This window comes from Lagenorhynchus albirostris, chromosome 11 (assembly GCF_949774975.1).
Source record: "Lagenorhynchus albirostris chromosome 11, mLagAlb1.1, whole genome shotgun sequence".
NCBI lineage: Eukaryota > Metazoa > Chordata > Mammalia > Artiodactyla > Delphinidae > Lagenorhynchus > Lagenorhynchus albirostris.
In genome coordinates, this window is record NC_083105.1 from 19085818 (window position 1) to 19103523 (window position 17706).

The following is a 17706-nucleotide window of genomic DNA, read 5'->3' on the forward strand; positions in this document are numbered from 1 at the left end:
ACTTTATTAACAGAATCCCACTTGTGTTTGAAGCAGCAATATCCCTGGCTTTAAAAGCCTATTCCTGGCTTCTTTGGCCCCTTCCATTAGCCATTGGATATAGTTCTGACCTAAGAGGTATAATTGGGACTTACTGAGGGGACTTACAGGAAAGCATTTTAGAGGAGAGCAGCTTTAGCCAGCACAACCCTTCTGCTCTTTATTTTTCCCCTTCTTGCCTAGAAAGCAGACATGATCTGGAGCCAGAACGATCATCCTGGGACCACAAGACACAAAGCCAATGCTAAGTGAGGATGGAAAGCTAGTCAGCACCTGTGGCCTGAGAGCATTGTGGGCCATCATACTAACCTCGATTACTATATCCAGCTTCTTCCTCGGGAGGGAGGAAGGAAGATCCCTCATAGTTCATTTTACCATCACAGGTTGGATTTCCTGCACACACCATCAGACCTATTTCTGGTAAAAGTGATGACTGACCTCCCTCATAGAGTGATGCTTAAGCCCATTTCCCTGCAACATGTGCTGGGGAGAAACTGATACAATAAATGAGTGCCCCCAGAAAAAAAAAAAAGACAAAACGAATTGAATGTCCTCTAGGACAGAGACCATGTTTTCTTCATCTTTATAGCCCCACTGCTCAGTGTAGACATGGCATACTTCAGGGTCACAATTTCTATGACTTAAATTAATGATGAAAAGAGGAAACCATCTTTTCCCACCAAGGAGTTATTTTACCTCTATGATAGCAAACATTCACACCTGATGATTTGCCATTAAGTCCATTGGACTGACTCTCCTCCCTCCCCAGGTCACATAAAACCAATCTATGGGGACATCACATAGAACACATAAGAAGCTACTGATTATTTCACCAGTGTGGCTGACATGTCCTTAAGGAAAAACCAATAGCCAGGCTCCTGGAGTAAACTAAATGCCCTTCTGATACCATCCATACCCAGCAATGATGACACTTGCCCTAAAAGGTGTGACGGTGCAGCAGAGCTTAGGAGAGGAGTACCTGGGAGACCCAGGGGCGCCCTGGGGTGATCGTGCAGGAGGACAGAAGATGAAGGAGGCTCTTCTTCTTCTCCTCTGCCACACTCCTCACCTGGAGGGGGCTCAACTGAACTTCAGATCTGAACTACAATTCTATTTACAAGATATTAACCCCCTACCTAGGAAAGAGTTTTCATAGTGGAACCAGCAGTTACCAGGAGCAAAATAATCAGATGAGAGATGTCTTGCCACAGTGCCATTTAAAGAATTGCGGCTATCACCACCTGAACCCATCTCCAGGTATAACTCAAAAGCAAGTTTCTCAAGTTGCCCTAAGTTGTCACCACTATCAACACCCTAGAGCAAGGATATGAAATCTATGATCTGAAAGCCAGAGCCTGTTTCTGTATAAAAAAAAAATTATTGGAACACCACCATACTTTTTAATTTACATATTGTTCCTGTTGCTCTTGTACTAAAATAGCAGAAAATATTTACTTGCTACCCTTTATGGAAATAGTTGACCGACCCCTGCTCTAAAAGCTGCTTGTCTGTTTCCTGTTGTTGTTTGTTATTTGGTTTGGTTTGGTTTGCGGCTGACCAGCATCTGAGCACCTTTCCATTGGAGGTTCTTAAGCATTTTGGTAGAAAGCAGAGTCCGTCTCCTACTATAAAAGTGGGCAATGTCAGACACCACCTTCCTGGCCTCCCTTGCATCTATAATGTCTCAAGTAATCAGAAGCTCCCTCCCCAGATGTAGACTTGACAGCTAGTGTCATAAAGAAGCAAGGACAGGGGCCTCCCTGGTGGCGCAGTGGTTGAGAGTCCGCCTGCCGATGCAGGGTACGCAGGTTCGTGCCCCAGTCCTGGAGGATCCCGCGTGCCGCAGAGCGGCTGGGCCCGTGAGCCATGGCCGCTGGGCCTGCGCGTCCGGAGCCTGTGCTCCGCAACGGGAGAGGCCACAACAGTGAGAGGCCCGCATACTGAAGAAAAAAAAAAAGAAGCAAGGACAGCAGAGAATCCATCTTTGTCACAATGGCAGCTGGGGGGCTACGGCTACAGCCAGCCAGTTTCTAGGCAGCAGTGGCCCCATCAGTCCCAGCAGGACATCCAGTGTCGAGTCCTGGAGATGGTGTCAGTATAGACAGTGGCGTCCGGAGGCTGGAGGCAGAGTGGCGGTAGCCTCATCCCGCGATTGTGGGGAATGGCTTTATCCATGATTTTGGCTTCTGCTCAGCCTCACCTTTTCTAGCCCACTTTCTGACCCTCGAATAAGCCTTTTCAGTAATTCCAGGAATGACTCAAATCCTCTTGATAAATTTCTTTTCAGTTTCAATCAGCCAGAGTTTATTTCTGTTGCTTGCCACCGTGAGCTCTGATGGATAAAAACATCTACTCTTTTTAATGTTCGTAGAGCAACTAGCAGATTAAAAATCAGCATCACGTAACCTGTTTTGTTCTTGTGACAACCCTGTGAAGTGTGGTTTTATGCCCACTTAACAGATGAAGAAGCTGAGGCTAAGTGAGGTTAAGCGATCTCTTTGAGTCAACACTGGAATCCCTTTCTACTGTGCCAAACAGGCAGAACTCCTTTTATATAACATCAGGCACATGCTCATCGGTTTCACTTATCAATTAAACAAATCCCTTCTCTTCTTCAAAGCCCACAGAGGGCTGAAAGCTCTGTTTCTGCTTACCAGCATCTTGTCATTTTTCACCTCCTTTATTCTAAGTCCAGGTGGCTTTATTTTTTCATTTGAAAATGTCATCACCACGTCATTAGCAATGCACTGTTACCTGACAGTAGGAAGAAGCGTCCCCAGGCCATATGGCTGAGTTTAATCTACATGGTCACGGTGTAATCCCGTTGAAATGGCTTCCCTTTGCAATCAAAACCGAATTTCACACTTTACCAAGATGGGGACAGCTCTCTTCTTCCCCAGAGTAATATAGATCTCCCCAGGCAGCCAAGGCCAATGGAAATGGCTTTCTTCTCTAGGCCAGCAGCAGGTGGGGGGCAGGGCTGGGAGGTCAGCATGGATAGGCAGAGAATGGAAGGGAGTCAGAGTCTAGAGTAATCCTCTGTATTCCCCATGCACGGATTACCACTGGGGACATTCGACCCCCGGCACCTGGGAAAAGTAAATTTGGAATAGAAGTCACCTTTATCCAACTGGCGGTTTTATCATTGTTGCTGCTTCTAAAGTTAGTTATCTGATATATCTCCAGAAGGGCTACAATTAAAACCACTGTCCAGAGCATGTAGTTAATCAGGATCTCCAGGAACACGTATTTCAAGCAGACATCCTCCTGCGTTCATTATAAAGCCGTCATCTCAGACCAGTGTGTGAGAATCACTGCTGTAAATAGATATAAAAAAGTATTTGAACGTCACTGGGATGGAGAACAAGCAGCACGAAAGAATGTGACATCACTTACAATTGGTAAAGTTGTTTGTTTGTTTAAAATACAATAATATCTAGTGGGTACTCATCATTGCTGGTGAAATTGTAACTGATTCCACCTGTCTGAAAGCAATTGTAGGCGATATGAATCCAAAAGCCTTCAGAAAGCACATTTCCTTTAACAAAACAGTTCTCCTTCAGATGTGTCTTGGGGACATAATCTTGTGTAATTGTTTGGTTATAAGGTTTTTCATTTCAGAATTTATTCACAAATAGCAAAAAAAAAAAAATAAAGAGAACAAAACCTCTCTGTGTAAAACTACAGATTGTTTAAGATGTTATTCTATCAACATTTAAAATTATGTTGTAGAAGACTATTTGAGGATTCAGAAACGTGTAACTACCAGACTTTGGAGTGTCTTTCTTACCTCATAAACTGTAAGGGCTGGGATTGTGTTGGTCTTTTCCAGTACTGTATCCTGAGGGCCTAGAATAGGGCCTGGGAAAATATTTGCTGAATTAATGACTAAACTGATTAATGTTCATATTTTTAAAAAATATGTTCATAGTTTAAAAAGTGAATTGTATGATGCCACTTTGTCAAAAAATATATAGATAATTAGACTGAGTGGTTTCCTTTGGTTGGTAGAGTTATAGGTGATGGCTATTCTCTTCTTTTCACTTATAACAAGATACTTATTCTATCGCAGATATATTTCCATGTTATTAAACATAAATCTACATCACCATTTAAAATTCTGTACCATATAGCTTTCTATGAGCCTGCCAATATATATTTGAACAAATACTTCCACACTGAAGTTTCAGGTTGTGTTATGTTCTTCAACACTATAAAAAATACCACTACTACAACAACAAACACTCTTTGCTGTGTGTCTTTTAAGCATGTCTGATGGTTTTCCTTAGAAAAAGTACCTAGAATTAGAATTGGCATGTCTGTTGTCATCTGTAGAGGCTCTCTAGCAACAAATCGGCTGTCCTCTGAAATATATACCCTCTTCAGACGCCACAGAATAAATCCCCTTCATTTGTGTGTCCCAGAGAAGCAGGGTAATATTCTTGAGAATGAGGAGATGGGTGTAGATGGGTGTAGGCCTCTTCTTGGTTGGTCCAACAGGAAAAGACTGGGGAAGGAGACTGCCTAGTACAGGTGCGGCTTCTCTCCCAAGTTTAGCTTCCGTGCCCTTGGGAAGTGGAGATATTATGAACTATCTGAATGCTGATGCTGGACCGATCCAGCCTGGCCCCCTCCTAGGGCTGTGGTGTTTGCTCATTCTGTCTTTTCATGGGAAAGATCCCATCGTTAGTTTATACAAACCACCTTTGGCTACGTTGCCGTGGTTATACAAACTGTACAGTTTTCACTTCAGCAGTCTTACATTAGATGCTTGGGGAATGGCGTGTTCATAGAGTTGGTCTGCATTTCAAACATGACTGCATTCTAAACATCTTTAGCCAATGGAATATTTTCATAAAATACCTAAAAGTAGACCTTGTGTTTACACTCCTCCATTATTCATGGCCAGCAGTCTGTGAGGTAATGATTGTATATCAAGGACAGAATCTGTCTTCGGGAAGATGAAGAAGGTTACTCAGAGAAGGAGGAAAACAGGAAAATGTGGGAGACACAAACAAGGCCATGAAGCTCATCCCTACTCTCTGGAAACCAAACCATTCACACCAGGAATCAGTGGAGAAACACTCACTGGGAAGCTGACCACCTGTTGCAGAATTGGGACACATTCCCTGGATTATAAACTTTTCTTGCTTGCTTTCTTTTTTTTTTTAATTGGTGTCTTGGAACTTGGAAGAGCTGACTGCTGGGTGGCAACAGCAAGCCTGGAGATTTGGAAGTTGATGCACATCTAAATAATCTAAATAATAGTGACAGATGCAATGGAAGTGGTGGCCATTCCTTGAATTTCTATGAATGGTTTTCTGAAGATTTTCCTTCTAAGACCTGGGAAGAGGCCAGAGCTCTGAAGCACTTCAGAATGCTGAGAGAACAAGGCTCCTGGAGGGGAGCCCAGTGGCCAGTTCTAGCCTCTAGTGCTCACTTTCTTCCAGCAAAGCCATCACCCCTTGGAGGTTCATTTTTGTCTTCCACGAACTGGGCTGAGATTTCCTCCCTGCCTCACCAGGGGTGGTAAGCAACAGCAAAACCAGAGAATGACCGCTCACCTCTCAGAGGCACTGAAACACTTCCACGCCACCAGGCAGTCTCCCCAACACCCATGAACATGGACTCTGCTTTAGCTCACACCATCCTTGTGGCCTGACCACCACAGAACAACAGGAGACAAAATTCCCTGATGTTTTCGCTATATATGTTTCACGAATTTCATTTTCAACAGAATTTTCTTGAGCACCTACTATGTGCTAGATACTATGCTAGGCACTTCTGCATAGTCTATTTCATTCTATCTTTATAATTAGCCTCACACAGAGGTGTTATTATCTCCACTTATGCAGATGAGGAAACAAAGATTTGTGATGATGCATGGAGAATCCCAGCAAAGTCTCTTGATCCCCAAATCAAGTATCTTCCAGAACAAAATTATGTTCAAAGAAAATCAAAAGGAATCTAAGGAATCCCTCCCTTCCTCCCTCCTTTCATTTCTCCCTTTCTTCCCTCTTCCCTTGCTTTCACATGCTTTCGAGTGTCAGGCATGTTCCAGAATATTCTGAAAGCAGGGAATATTTTTGGCAATCCAGGGACGATGGCAGAGAACATGCTCTCGTACTGGTGGGGCTTTCAGAAGCAGACAAACATCGAGTTGGTCTTCGGATCTCATTGAAGAAACTATGGGCTGGATTATGGTGGACAGAACATGGAATTTGGAGTCAGACAAACATGAGTTCAGATTCTGACCCTGCCACTACCTGGCTTTGTGATCATGGACAAGTCACGTAGCGTCCCTCAGCCCCTCAGTGTTTTCATCCGTAAGGCAAATATATATAATAATCCACCACCTTATAGGATTGCCCTGATTATGAGCAAAATAAGATGCCCGGCGCTTGGAAAATGCTCAGTAACAGGAGATGAGGGTGTAGCCACTTTAACTATATCCTTTGTAAGAAAAGGCCTTGCTCTCCTGCTCTGGGCCGGGAGGTCTGTTCATCTGTCCATCCTCACACCCATCTCCTATGGCCTCTCCCAGGCATCTTGTGCTGATTCTTCCAAAGAAGAAGCTGGGAGTGTCCCCTCGCATCTGACACTGCTGAAACCGCACTCAGGTGGCCTCCGGCTTCTTTGGCTTTGAAACCCCTGCTCCTTTGGCTGTCGGGCGCTTCAAGCGGTGGAGGGCCAATTCGCCATGGCGGTTTGTATCTGCAGCCGGGCTGACAGGCTGGGAGAGGAAGGCGTTAATGTTTTCTGACAGGCGACCCCTAATTGTGGGAGCTTTTCTTCTTGGGCTTTCTGTGAAATTCTGACTTAGGCGAGCGGCATAACAAAATGGGAGGGCATTGAGCCCGGCTTGCACTACACTGAGCTGGGGGGAGGAGGGGGGTCCGGGGGCCGATGCTGGCCCAGCATTATTCATGAAGATTTTCAGCTGTTTTTGTCTTTTAACTAAACTTTGAGTTTGATCAGAGGGCTGGCCGGCCTCCCTCTCGCCAAAGGCCCCGCTGGTACCTGGACAATGGACGCAGACTGTTTTTCCTGGTACAAGAGCAGAGCTGGGGGAGGCCGAGGGCTGTGTGTCCTGGGGGTGGGAAGGGAGGGCCGGGCGGCGGGCGGGGGCAGGTTTACTTCTGTCCTGGTCTTGGGCAGAGGGGTGGTTACTGATAGAATTTCCAGCTCCCCCCAACACAGGCAGTCACCCTCTGACTGCTGAACTTCTAGGCTCTACAACTTCATCCATGAAAGTGCACACAGCTGCTGGTTCTCCCGTTTGCTGTTCAAATGCCACACTCCCTTCCCCTCCAAATAGCTTCCTTCTGCTCTGTCTCCCCACTGCACTCCCTCCTTCCAAAGGGCCCACTGGCTGGAGAAGGTTCCAGTCTACGAGTGTCCACTGCACTCCCTCCTTCCAAAGGGCCCACTGGCTGGAGAAGGTTCCAGTCTACAAGTGTTTGGGTGGTGCTGCCTTTATTGTTATTATTATTCTTGTAAATAACGACGGCAAAGAGCAAATAAGTGAAGAAGGGAGAGGGAGAAGGTGACTCGGATGATAGTTAGAGGCCCAAAGAAAGGCAGGCGGAAGTGCTGCGCCCAGGAAAGGATTTAGGAGCCCAGAGGCGGTGGCGCTGGGCAGACCCCAGCGGCGGTGCAGCTCCCCTGCCTGCAGGGGAGCAGGGAGTGGGTTGGGCGCGAGGTGCTCTCCAAGTGCTCTCGCTTTTGGCAGGTGCCAAGCTTTTTGTCCCCTGCATCCACTTCCTGCCCGGACAGCCCGGACCCAGGGCCCAGTCCTCTCCAACGTACTGTGCAGAAAGTGACTCCCTTCAAGGAGTGCGGGTTGGCGCCTTTCCCCCCATCTCGTCCCCAAAATAGCCCTGGTCGCCAGCGCATCAAAGGCGGCTTTGTGAGCGGCCGCCTGCAGGCTGCCTGGAGGGGGGCGCACGTGGGACGTTCTGGGAGCGCGTCCCACTCCCCTCTCCAACCTCTCTCTCTTCTTTCATTCATTCTTCTCTCCTCTCCTGCTTTGTCTCTATCTCCCTCTTGTTTTTCTCCTCGTCTTTATCTCTCCATCCCTCCCTCTCTCCTCCCCTCCCCCACCTTTCCTCGTTTTTTCCCTCCTCCTCCTCTCTCTTCTTCCCCCTCCCTTCTCTCCCTCTCCCTCTCTTCCAATCTCTTTCTCTCGCTCTCCTTTTTCTCTCCATCTCTTCTCCCTCTCTCCCTTCCTCCACCTTTGTCTCTCTCTCTCTCTCTCTCTCTCTCTCTCTCTTTCTCTCTCTCTCTCTCTTTCTCTCTCACCTCCGTCCTCTTCCTTTTCCCCACCTCTCCCCTCCAAGCGGGGGACCAAGCTTTCTCTCCCCTCCCCCCCCACCTCCCCCATCCCTGCCGTCAGGTAGCCGGGCGAGGCCCAGGCGCGCGCTGCTGACAGCGGACGCATGCCTGCAGCCAATCAATGCCCGGATGCGCTGCTGCTTGAATAAATCATTAAGCCTGACACGCGCTCGGGCCCGCGCTCTGCGCTGCAACTTGCTTCCTGCCATTAACCTACACACCCTCTTTTGTAACAACCTAATCTTGCATACAAAGGAAGTAGGAATATAACTTCAACCTGCGCTGTAGCCCAGCCCTTGGCATTCGCAGTGGGAAAAAGAACGTTAGTGTCCGCGAATCCACGTCCCTCCTTACCTTTGAGTCCGGATAACCGGGAGTTTCTGAGGAAATCCGAAAGCAAATCATTTCTTGGTCCAGGAATGGAGAGAGGGAGAAAAAAGTTCAGAGACTTCTCAACAATAGGAAAAGGGAAACAGCGTTGAAGGCATTTAGTACATCAGAGAAGCGTCCATAGTGTTTTAAAAAGAGGTCGCCGTGAAACAAGCTCGGAGAGCTCGCTCTGGAAGATACAAAATAAGACAAGTCCTAGAAATGTTGACAGAACTTAGCCATGTGTCCCTCGCTTTTTAAATGAGTGCGTAAATGGATGAGGGAATGAATGGGTGAACGAAAGCATGAACGGCTGCCCAACAGCAGCATGGTATTTGTTTATCTTGGGGGAAAGTTCCCAGCACCACCCCTCTACCTGGTTCAGGAAGCGCGTGAGAAGCGGTATCCCTTGTGCTGATAGAGTCAGAGACAGCTCTGAAGCCCTTTCATTTTCTATTCATCTGGTGATCTATGCAAGGGAAGGCATTTTCCAGAAGAGAAAACTGAAATTGACTTCTTTTACAAACTTTCAAGTAAGTCATTCCCAGCGCCAAAAGGTAAAGTGATCTTCCAGAGTTTGGTTTTGAATAGAGCTAGGTTCACCTCTGCCCTACGAAGTTTCTATGAGTCCCTGAAAATCTTACACAAAACGAGTATATCCCTGAGGTCCTGTGGGAGAATAACCTGGGTATCAGCCAGGGTCAGCAGGAGCCGGTAGCACACTTGAAAGGGCAAATGAAAAGAGTTTAATGGAGAGACGGAGGTGGGTGGAACTAAAGGAATCAAAAGGTTGCAGCACCCAGAGACTAGGAACGAGGGGGAGCCTTACCATCTCTGGCTTGCAGGGGACAGAAGAGGAAGCTATTACCACATCTCAGCAAGAGCTGTTGCTATGGGAGAGAAGGCTCCTGACAAGAGCTGTCCTGAGACCAAGAACCACTGCCAAAGCAACTGAGGAGCTTTGCAGGGAGAAGCGGGGATAAAAGTGTCCTGACCTGCCCCCACTCCTACCTCACAAATTCCTAGTGGTGCCTCCTAGTGGCCAAACCCAGCAGGAAGCCAGAGGACAAGAGAGACCTAGTGAAGAGGTCCACAAAATCAGCTTCCGGAGATGCAGAGCAGGGCAGGAGCTGGAGAGATTCCAGTGAACAAGTAAGGTCCCTGTCCTCATGAAGTGTACCTTCTGGTAGGGGGCAATTGATAGCAATTGTATAAACAAACAGGTGTTTTTTGTTTGTTTGTTGGGTTTTTTGTTTTGTTTTGTTTGGGTAGTACTAGATGCCAGGAAGGAGAAACAGCATAATGGATAAAGAGTGACTGTAGCTGGGGGAAAGCTGCTTTAGATAGGATGATCCAGGAAGACTTCTCAGAGGAGGTGATGTTTGAGGTAAGGTGACCTGGACTTCCCCGGGAAGCCTACCTTGACTCCACATCTACTCCCAGACTTCTTTTTATGTGGTTTGTGGGTAAGCCTCAAATCTAGGCTGATTTAGATGCATCAACTAACCAGTCTCCATGAAAATGAGAGACTAGAATAACACCACCAAAAGCTCATATTTACAAATAGCTTGTAATCTCCCCTACAAGGCCCTGTGCTAAGTCCTTTACATAGTCTCCTGTTGCTGCTGTGGGTACCAGCAGCCCCATGTTATAAACAAGAATACTGAAGCTTAGAAGGAAGGGGAAGTCGATTCCCTGCTCTAACATCCCAAGCCCTGCAAGAACAGCGACGTGTAAATGCACGCTCTACTCTCTCTTTCTTACTAGTCTCAGTCCTAGCCCTTTGACGCTCTAGGCAGAGGGCGGGCCGGTGTCTTCCTTCTTCGGTGGGCCCGTCTGATATGAACTTGACATAGATATTTCTCCATGCACAACCCCCTACTCCCAATTTAACAATGTGAAAGGCAGAGTCAGGGAGGTGAGACGTGTGTCCCAGTAGCTCCAGCACAGCCTCTGATAATACTCGCATTCAACAGTTTTGCGGCCAGCGGCGGGTCTATTTTTTTCTCTCCGGCACTCCCCGCTCCTCCTGGTCCATTTCAGGCGGCTCCAGTCTGAATTCGGCGGTCTCCAGGCCATTTATTTTGAATAGGTAAGATTTCTCAGTCAATAACGTCAAGGCAGTTTTCTTCCCCAGCACCCTCCTCCCCCCAGAAAAGAAAGCGGGAGTTGGGGCTAAGACGGGGGAGAGGCCGCGACTGCTAGCCGCTGGGGTCTACGTTTTGTATTTCGCTGACAGCCCAGGGCCGCTCCAAAGCCCGCCGCGCAGCCAATGGGCTGCGGTGATTTATGGAGCTGACTAATGCTGGCTGAATGCGGCCTGTCAGAGCGCCCTGAATGGCTTCCCTTCGCCGCACAAGCCCCGGCTTTGTGTTGCTAAGCGATTAGAGCAGATGTAATGAGATTTTGCCCTTTCCTAGCTTCGGCAAAATTGTGTGTGTGTTTGTGAATTTTTAGAGTTTGCCTCCGCATTGTGGCAAACAACGGCTAACTTTGCCCCGAGTTTAACGAGACTGGATATCTCCCATTCAGAAGTGAGTAAAAGAACACCTGTCTTCACAAGGAGAAGGGGGGAAACATCCCCTTTGTGGGGACTGAAACATTATCCTAATGCTATATTCATAGCCATAAATGACTTGCTACACTTTCTTTGCGTACCTTATCTGGAAACTTGCAAAGGAGCTAAATTAAAAGAATAAGAAACGCATGGCGGGGGTGGGTGGGGGGAGAGGGGGACCCAGCTCTGGTCCTCCAAATGAGAAGATAAAAAATAAAGCAGGCATCACAAAAGCATCACTTCCCTCAAGTAAGCTCTAAATTGGCCCACTGCTGGCAGAAAGTCCGATTATTTATGGCGATGAGGAATTTACTGATTTTTTTTTCGCCTTAATTACGCTCATCTCTTTGAAAGGGACTGAAGCCTCAATGTGCATTCTATAGAGGGTCATTTAGCAAAATGACATCAGACGCTGTGGCGTGCTCCGCGCATCGCGGCTTTAAAAAATGATTATTCTGTGCCACTAAATGGTATAGATGTACCAACACAGACTAGATTTTTAACTCTGGAAGACGTGCTGGCTCCCTGCTCTTTGTTGGGTTTTGTAAGATGCATTTTGCGCTCGGCTTTCCGCTTGGCTGGAGACACGCTAACTGAATCTGCAAGTAATGCAAGCGGCGAGCGCGGAGCCGGCGAGAGGCGGAGTAGGATTCTGATCACGTCCTTGCTAACTGACAAGAAGCAAGCCAGCCAAAAACCCACCAATTTCTTTTTGAATCTTGGTAATTGGGTACTTTTACACGCAGCTCACGCCATTCGGATAGAGTCACAAGCTTAGATAGGCCAGTGTCTCAAAGCGACCACACATTTCTAAGGCTTTTATTTAAATCTAACTCCGGTAAGAAATTTACATCATACGTGCCCTTTACTTAAAACCAATATGGAAAGTGTGTGCTGTGGGGAAGAGGAGTGGAAAATGCATGCCTGGCAGTGAAGGAAGAACACACCTACCACTGGGAGTGTGGACAGGGCTACCTCCCCCAAGCCCAGCCTCAGACACCACCATCCTTTCTCTCACCCCTAGTGTTCGTTATCTCATCCAGCCCTTCCACAGTTTCACGATGAGAAACTCGGAATGGGGGTAAGGGTTAGAAACTGGGCTGAGGACCCTCTCTTTCCAGTTCACTTTTGGAGGTATTTTTTCAGTGTAAAGTCATGTTATCAAAAGGTGATGTAGCCATTAATCACCACCCATTCTCTAGGTGTCTGTGTACATTTGCAACATGAACGTGGAGAAAAACCATATACGTGTGTGTATATATATATATATATATGTACATTCATCATAGAATCATCTTGGATAGGACTGGTCACAGCACTTATCTTTGTCATTTCTGCCACTTAGCTTGTTTCTTCCCACCTTCTTCTCCCCCGCTCTTTCCCTTTGGCATTTTCATAATAACTTGGGCAGGGGCAGTAGCGTCAAAGAAGACTCAGAGGCAGCTGATTATTTTCATTTGTAAAAAAAGAAAAAGTTTTATTATGAAACTAGTTTGTATAAAACAGGGTTATACATGGGTTTTTTTTTGTAAGTTTGTAATAAAACAGTAAGAAAAAAAAAAAAAGGCAGTGATAGAAATTTCCCAAAAGGCAACCCATCAAAACCAACTGGCTGCCACTTTGCGTTTGGACAGTAGCTGCATAAACTTTGTTCTTCTTGAACAGTATTTAATAACATCATTAATACATTAACAAAGTTTCTATAAAGTAAGACACATTGGTGCTGAAGTACATCTGGTGGCCTTTTGATCTCACCTATGAGGACAGTTCTTTACAAAACCACATAGGGAAAATGGCAGTTGTAAGGTGAACTACACATCTAAAATATGCAGAGGTAATAGCATTACATGTTAAAGTATCAAGATATACACATTTTAAACCATTTGTACAAAACTCTATAAATTTTTCTCTCTCTCTTATGTACAAAAATATCTTAATATATCCCCAAACTGGTTAGGATAGATACAAATAGATTTTTCTTATAATAAAAAAAATTCACAAAAGATTGGAAGCATTCTATGATGAAAAAAGTAGAAAAATGGTGTGAGGGAGTGGAGCTTGGGGAGGGACCCCCCCCCCTCCTGCAGAGGATTGGGGTTTCAAAGAGCATACTTTCACTGCAGACAAATGTCCACAGCTTATCGGGATGGAGGATACAGAGACGAAAGACACCAACCCATTTCTAGAGGGCTAAGAACTGCGCTTTCGGAGGGGGCGGGGAGGTCAGCTCTGCCTGTTAGTGGTGGGTGGGAGTTTCTACAGGGCGTGTGCTGCTCCCTTCCGCCAGGAGCCCGCTGTTTTTGCACACAAGCTGCATTTTGTGCATTGACTCGGGTCCTAGTCACTCTTTCTATCCCCGTGAATGACTGGAGTGCACAGATACTGTTCTGAGCGCATTCCTGTTTTGCGAGAGCCTTGCTTCTCAGGCACGCGGCGCTTAGTTGGCGTAGGGGTTGGTTGCCTGGATTTGTTTGTTTTCTTCTTATTCTCTTCTTCTTCTTCTTTCTTCCTTTTTCTCCCTTTCAACATCGCTGACGAGAAAGCACGAAAGATGCAGGTTGCGCGGTGGCCCTGTAGCATAAAAACGGGAGAGGTTAGTGTGCACTTGGAGGCCAGTAGTGGGAGCAAAAGGAGGTTTGGAGAGAGATCTGTCAGGTAGAGCGCCTCTTTTGACAGGTCTTAGTACTCTGTTCCACGCCTCAGCTCTACTCTCCAGTTTTGGAGACCTGGACAAAGCCACTCTCAGAAGCCAAGGCTGAAACTAACATACCAGGATTTGAAATCGACGGACTTTAACAAAGTCCTTTAAATCAACCCCCCTCCCTCATCTCCGTGGAGACAGTCCCCCTCCTACAGAAGAAAAAGGATGCATGCAAGAAAATCTCCCCCGTTCCCTCCATACTGCAACCTACCTGCTTCCGAAGTCCATTCGCACCAGGGCCTGAGCAGGCCGAGCCCCTCAGAACCAGTTGGTGAAGTCGAGCAGTTCTTGCTCCTCGGGGCTGAGAGGGTCGTAGGAGCCCTCGTCCGACGAGTAGGATGAGACCGGCGACCCGGCCATGGAGTTCATGTCGTTGGAGTAGTTGGGGGAGATGGTGGGCGACAGGACGCCCGCCTGGAAGGCGGCGCTCACCGCGTCGTGCTCGTCCAGCAGCTGCTGCAGCGCGCGGATGTACTCGACGGCGGAGCGCAGCGTCTCCACCTTGCTCATCTTCTTGTTGGCCGCGCCGTTGGGGACGTGCTCCCGAAGGGTGGCGAAGCCCAGGTTGACCAGCTTGACGCGGTTGCGCTCGCGCTCGTTGCGGCGCGCCACGGCGGCCGGCTGCTGCTGCGGCAGGCTGTAGCCGAAGCCGCTGAAGTTGAGCCGGCGTTTGCAGCGCATCAGTTCGGGCGAGGACGAGCGCTGTCGCTTGACTTGCTTGGGCGCTGACTTGTGACCGCCCCCTGAGGGCTGGCCGTCGGCCGCGGGGCTCAGCTGAGGCGCCTGCGGCTGCGGCGGCGGCTGCTGCTGCGCGCTCTGCGCCGCCGCTGCCGCCGCAGCCGCCGCCGCGGCCGTGGCAAAGAAGCAGGCTGCGGGCGGCAGGAAGGGCTGCGGGCCTGCGCCGCCGCTCTCCATCTTGGCAGAGCTCTCCATGCGCAGCGGCCGGCGAGGAGTCGCGGGATCGGAGCGATCCGGGGACGCGAGGTGCGGGGCGCGCGCTGCGGGGACACAGACAGGACCGGGGGGCCACGAACAGAGAGGGAGAGAAGGGGAGAGATGAAGAGGGAGCCCGGGGAGAAGTTACAAAAATACAAAATCCCCGGGAGACTTCTTAGGGTGGGAGCAAGGAAGGTGCAACTGCTTCTCCTCCTCCCCCCTCCCCTCCTCCCTTCGCAGGTTGGCTTCGGGAGCCTCGCGTGGCGCTCGCGTGTGAGGCTGCCGCTAGCGCCTTCTTGTTTAAAAAAAAAAAAAAAAAACCAGCAGAAGAAGCAAAAGTCGGTGGTGAGCGCGCTCTGCTGAGTCTTCTGTTCCTCTCCCCTTAGGGCTGCGCTCTCTTGCGCCGGGTCTCGGTCTCTCCAGCCGCGGCTCGGGCTGTTTGTATTATTTTGTTAACCCCCTTTCTTTCTTATTTCCTTCTTTCACTCGCCCTCCTTGGCCGGCTCCCCGTCGCTGCGCCTTCCACGTTCCCTGGCCAGAAGTGAGAGAGTGCTGGGCGGCTGGAGTGCGGCCGCCTTTTCAATGGGACACCCAGCCCCACGCGCAGCCCTGGCCCCGCCTCGCCCCCCACTCCCCGCTGCTGCAGCGAGCGGCTGCAGCCCCCCCCGCCCCCTCCTCTTACCTCCTCTTCCCACCCCCTCCCTAAACTCCCCCTCCTCCCCTCCCCTCCCCCCGCCCGTCCCCCGAGCCCGTTCCTTGCAAACTCTCCATTCAGCCGGGTTTGTTGTTGCAGTGCGTGCGCCTGGCGCGTGCCGGACTCCCGGCTGAATAAACAGGCGGCGCGCTCAGGGCGGGCGGCAGCCGGGGGTGGTTCTAGAAGGGGGGGTGGGGAGGGGGAGGGCAGCGTCGCCGACGGGCCAATAGCTCTGGAAATTGGGGGTGTATGGGTGGAAAGGTTTGGGGTGAAGTGTCCCGGGATTCTCCTGAGAACTTGGGGAAAATCACAGGGAAGGGTTTGGGCAGAAAATGTGACACGGGGCGGTGTGGAAGTTGGGGGCAGTGAGGCTCCATTTTTTCCTGTTTTCTTCTCCTACCCCACTGTCACTCTCTTGGGGGTTTTCGATGCTCTTGGGAGCGGAAGGAAATTTGCTACTGAAGTTCAGAGAGATGGGGAGGACTCCGTGGGACTGTTAAAGTACTGTTAAGACTTAGGTTCTGGTCCCAGTGCATCCTCTCACTAGCTCCGTGACCTTTAGTAAGTGACATCCACTCTGAGCCTCAGTTTGCTCGTCTGTAACAACAGAAGGTTGGATTAGATGGTCTCTAACGTCCCATCCAGTTGTGAAATCTAGGATATGCCCCCTACAACTGAACAAGTGTGGAGGAGGCCAAGAAGAAGGGAGGTGATCGCTTTGAGGGGTGGTGGTAACCAGAGCTGTAGGGAGACAGGTGTGTATGGCCGGGATACTCTTCCAGGATGACCTAGCTGCCTGTAGCATCACCGCCGCGCCCCATCCCCCCACAAAAAAAAGATTATTTCCGGACCGGCTAAGGGGGTGTATAAAGAGAGGAGCTCTTTGGGGTATTCCCAGGGTGGATCTGAGAAAGGAGATGGGGGGAGGTGATGGAGCTTGGGGGTGGGGGCGGAGCAGCTTCGCTGGTTGTTCGGCGCCGCTGCAGGCATCTCGGCGGCCTTGGCTCAGCCTCCATCCCGCCCCAGGCGTGTGCCCGGCGGGCCGGTGGCAGGCGACTGGGAGCCGAGCCCGGCCGGGCCGCGTGCTGGCGCCGCGAGGGAGGAGGAGGCGCTTGCAGCCGTCGCTCGGCCGCTTGGACGGCGCCCACCCAGGCGCCCTTCCTGGGCCCTCGGCCCTGGCCCTCTCTGGCCAGAGCCTGGTCCAGCTTCGGGGCTCCTTGGGACGCGGCGCTGCGGAGAAAGCGGACGGAGCAAACGGAGCAAACTACCGCTCTGGTGGACGGAGAAGAAGGAGACGGGGGCGCGTCTCAGGTGGCGTCTACACAGCCGGGAAAAAGCAGAGTGTCACCATCTGGTTGATTTGTCCACTAGGAATAGGCAGTTTGGGTTAGAGACCTGGGTACAGGGTTGCTCGTTTTGACTTATCCCAATAATTGCTTCCCATTGAACTTCCCTTTGTGGAGATGGGTCTCTCTCTAAAAGATCGTGTGGGTGACCGGGGAACCGCCTCTGGTATGGGCGAGTGCTGTCGGAACAATAGTGGTGGTGAGGGCAGTGGTGTCGGGGTCCCGAGGTGAATCACATCTCAGCCTCAGTTTCTCCTTTTAAAACAGATGTGTTTAGGAAGCATAGGACTGAATGGGGCCAACAGAGATCAGTTCTGTAAACTTCCCACCCACACGGCCCCCTCCCCTACAGTAGCCTATGGCCTGCTGACCCCAAAGGACCGGGGTGAACTCCGTGGGATTTACACCTCTGGCCTCTCCCCCCGCCCCTCCCCCACCCCAGGAAAGGAGATGAGAGGGCTCCAGGTTACATGTGTCTCCTCTTCCAGGAAGTATAGGAGGCCATGAAGCCTAAACAGAGTCGCATTACCCGCTTTTCAACAGGAGGAAGCCTCAGACCACCTGGCAGGATACCGCTATCAGGCACATTCCGCAACCCGTTTGCCCCAGCTGTGCGCCCCGGGTGCGGGCCGCTAGGAGGCATCCACCCTCCTGAGCAGAATAGGGGCTGGGGTGGGGGGAGCGGGGCGTGCGTGGCGTACGGGGCGGGCCGTCAATATCAACGCATCTA

The 17706-nt window shown here is 49.8% G+C and overlaps 1 protein-coding gene across 1 annotated transcript; it reads right to left on the reverse strand.

Annotated features, from left to right (window-relative positions):
* Nucleotides 1–14258: 14258 nt before the first annotated feature.
* ASCL1 (achaete-scute family bHLH transcription factor 1) lies at nt 14259–14933 on the reverse strand. Its single transcript, XM_060165903.1, has one exon. It carries the CDS (start codon nt 14931–14933, stop codon nt 14259–14261), a length of 675 nt encoding a protein of 224 aa, XP_060021886.1.
* Between the last annotated feature and the right edge of the window lie 2773 nt (nt 14934–17706).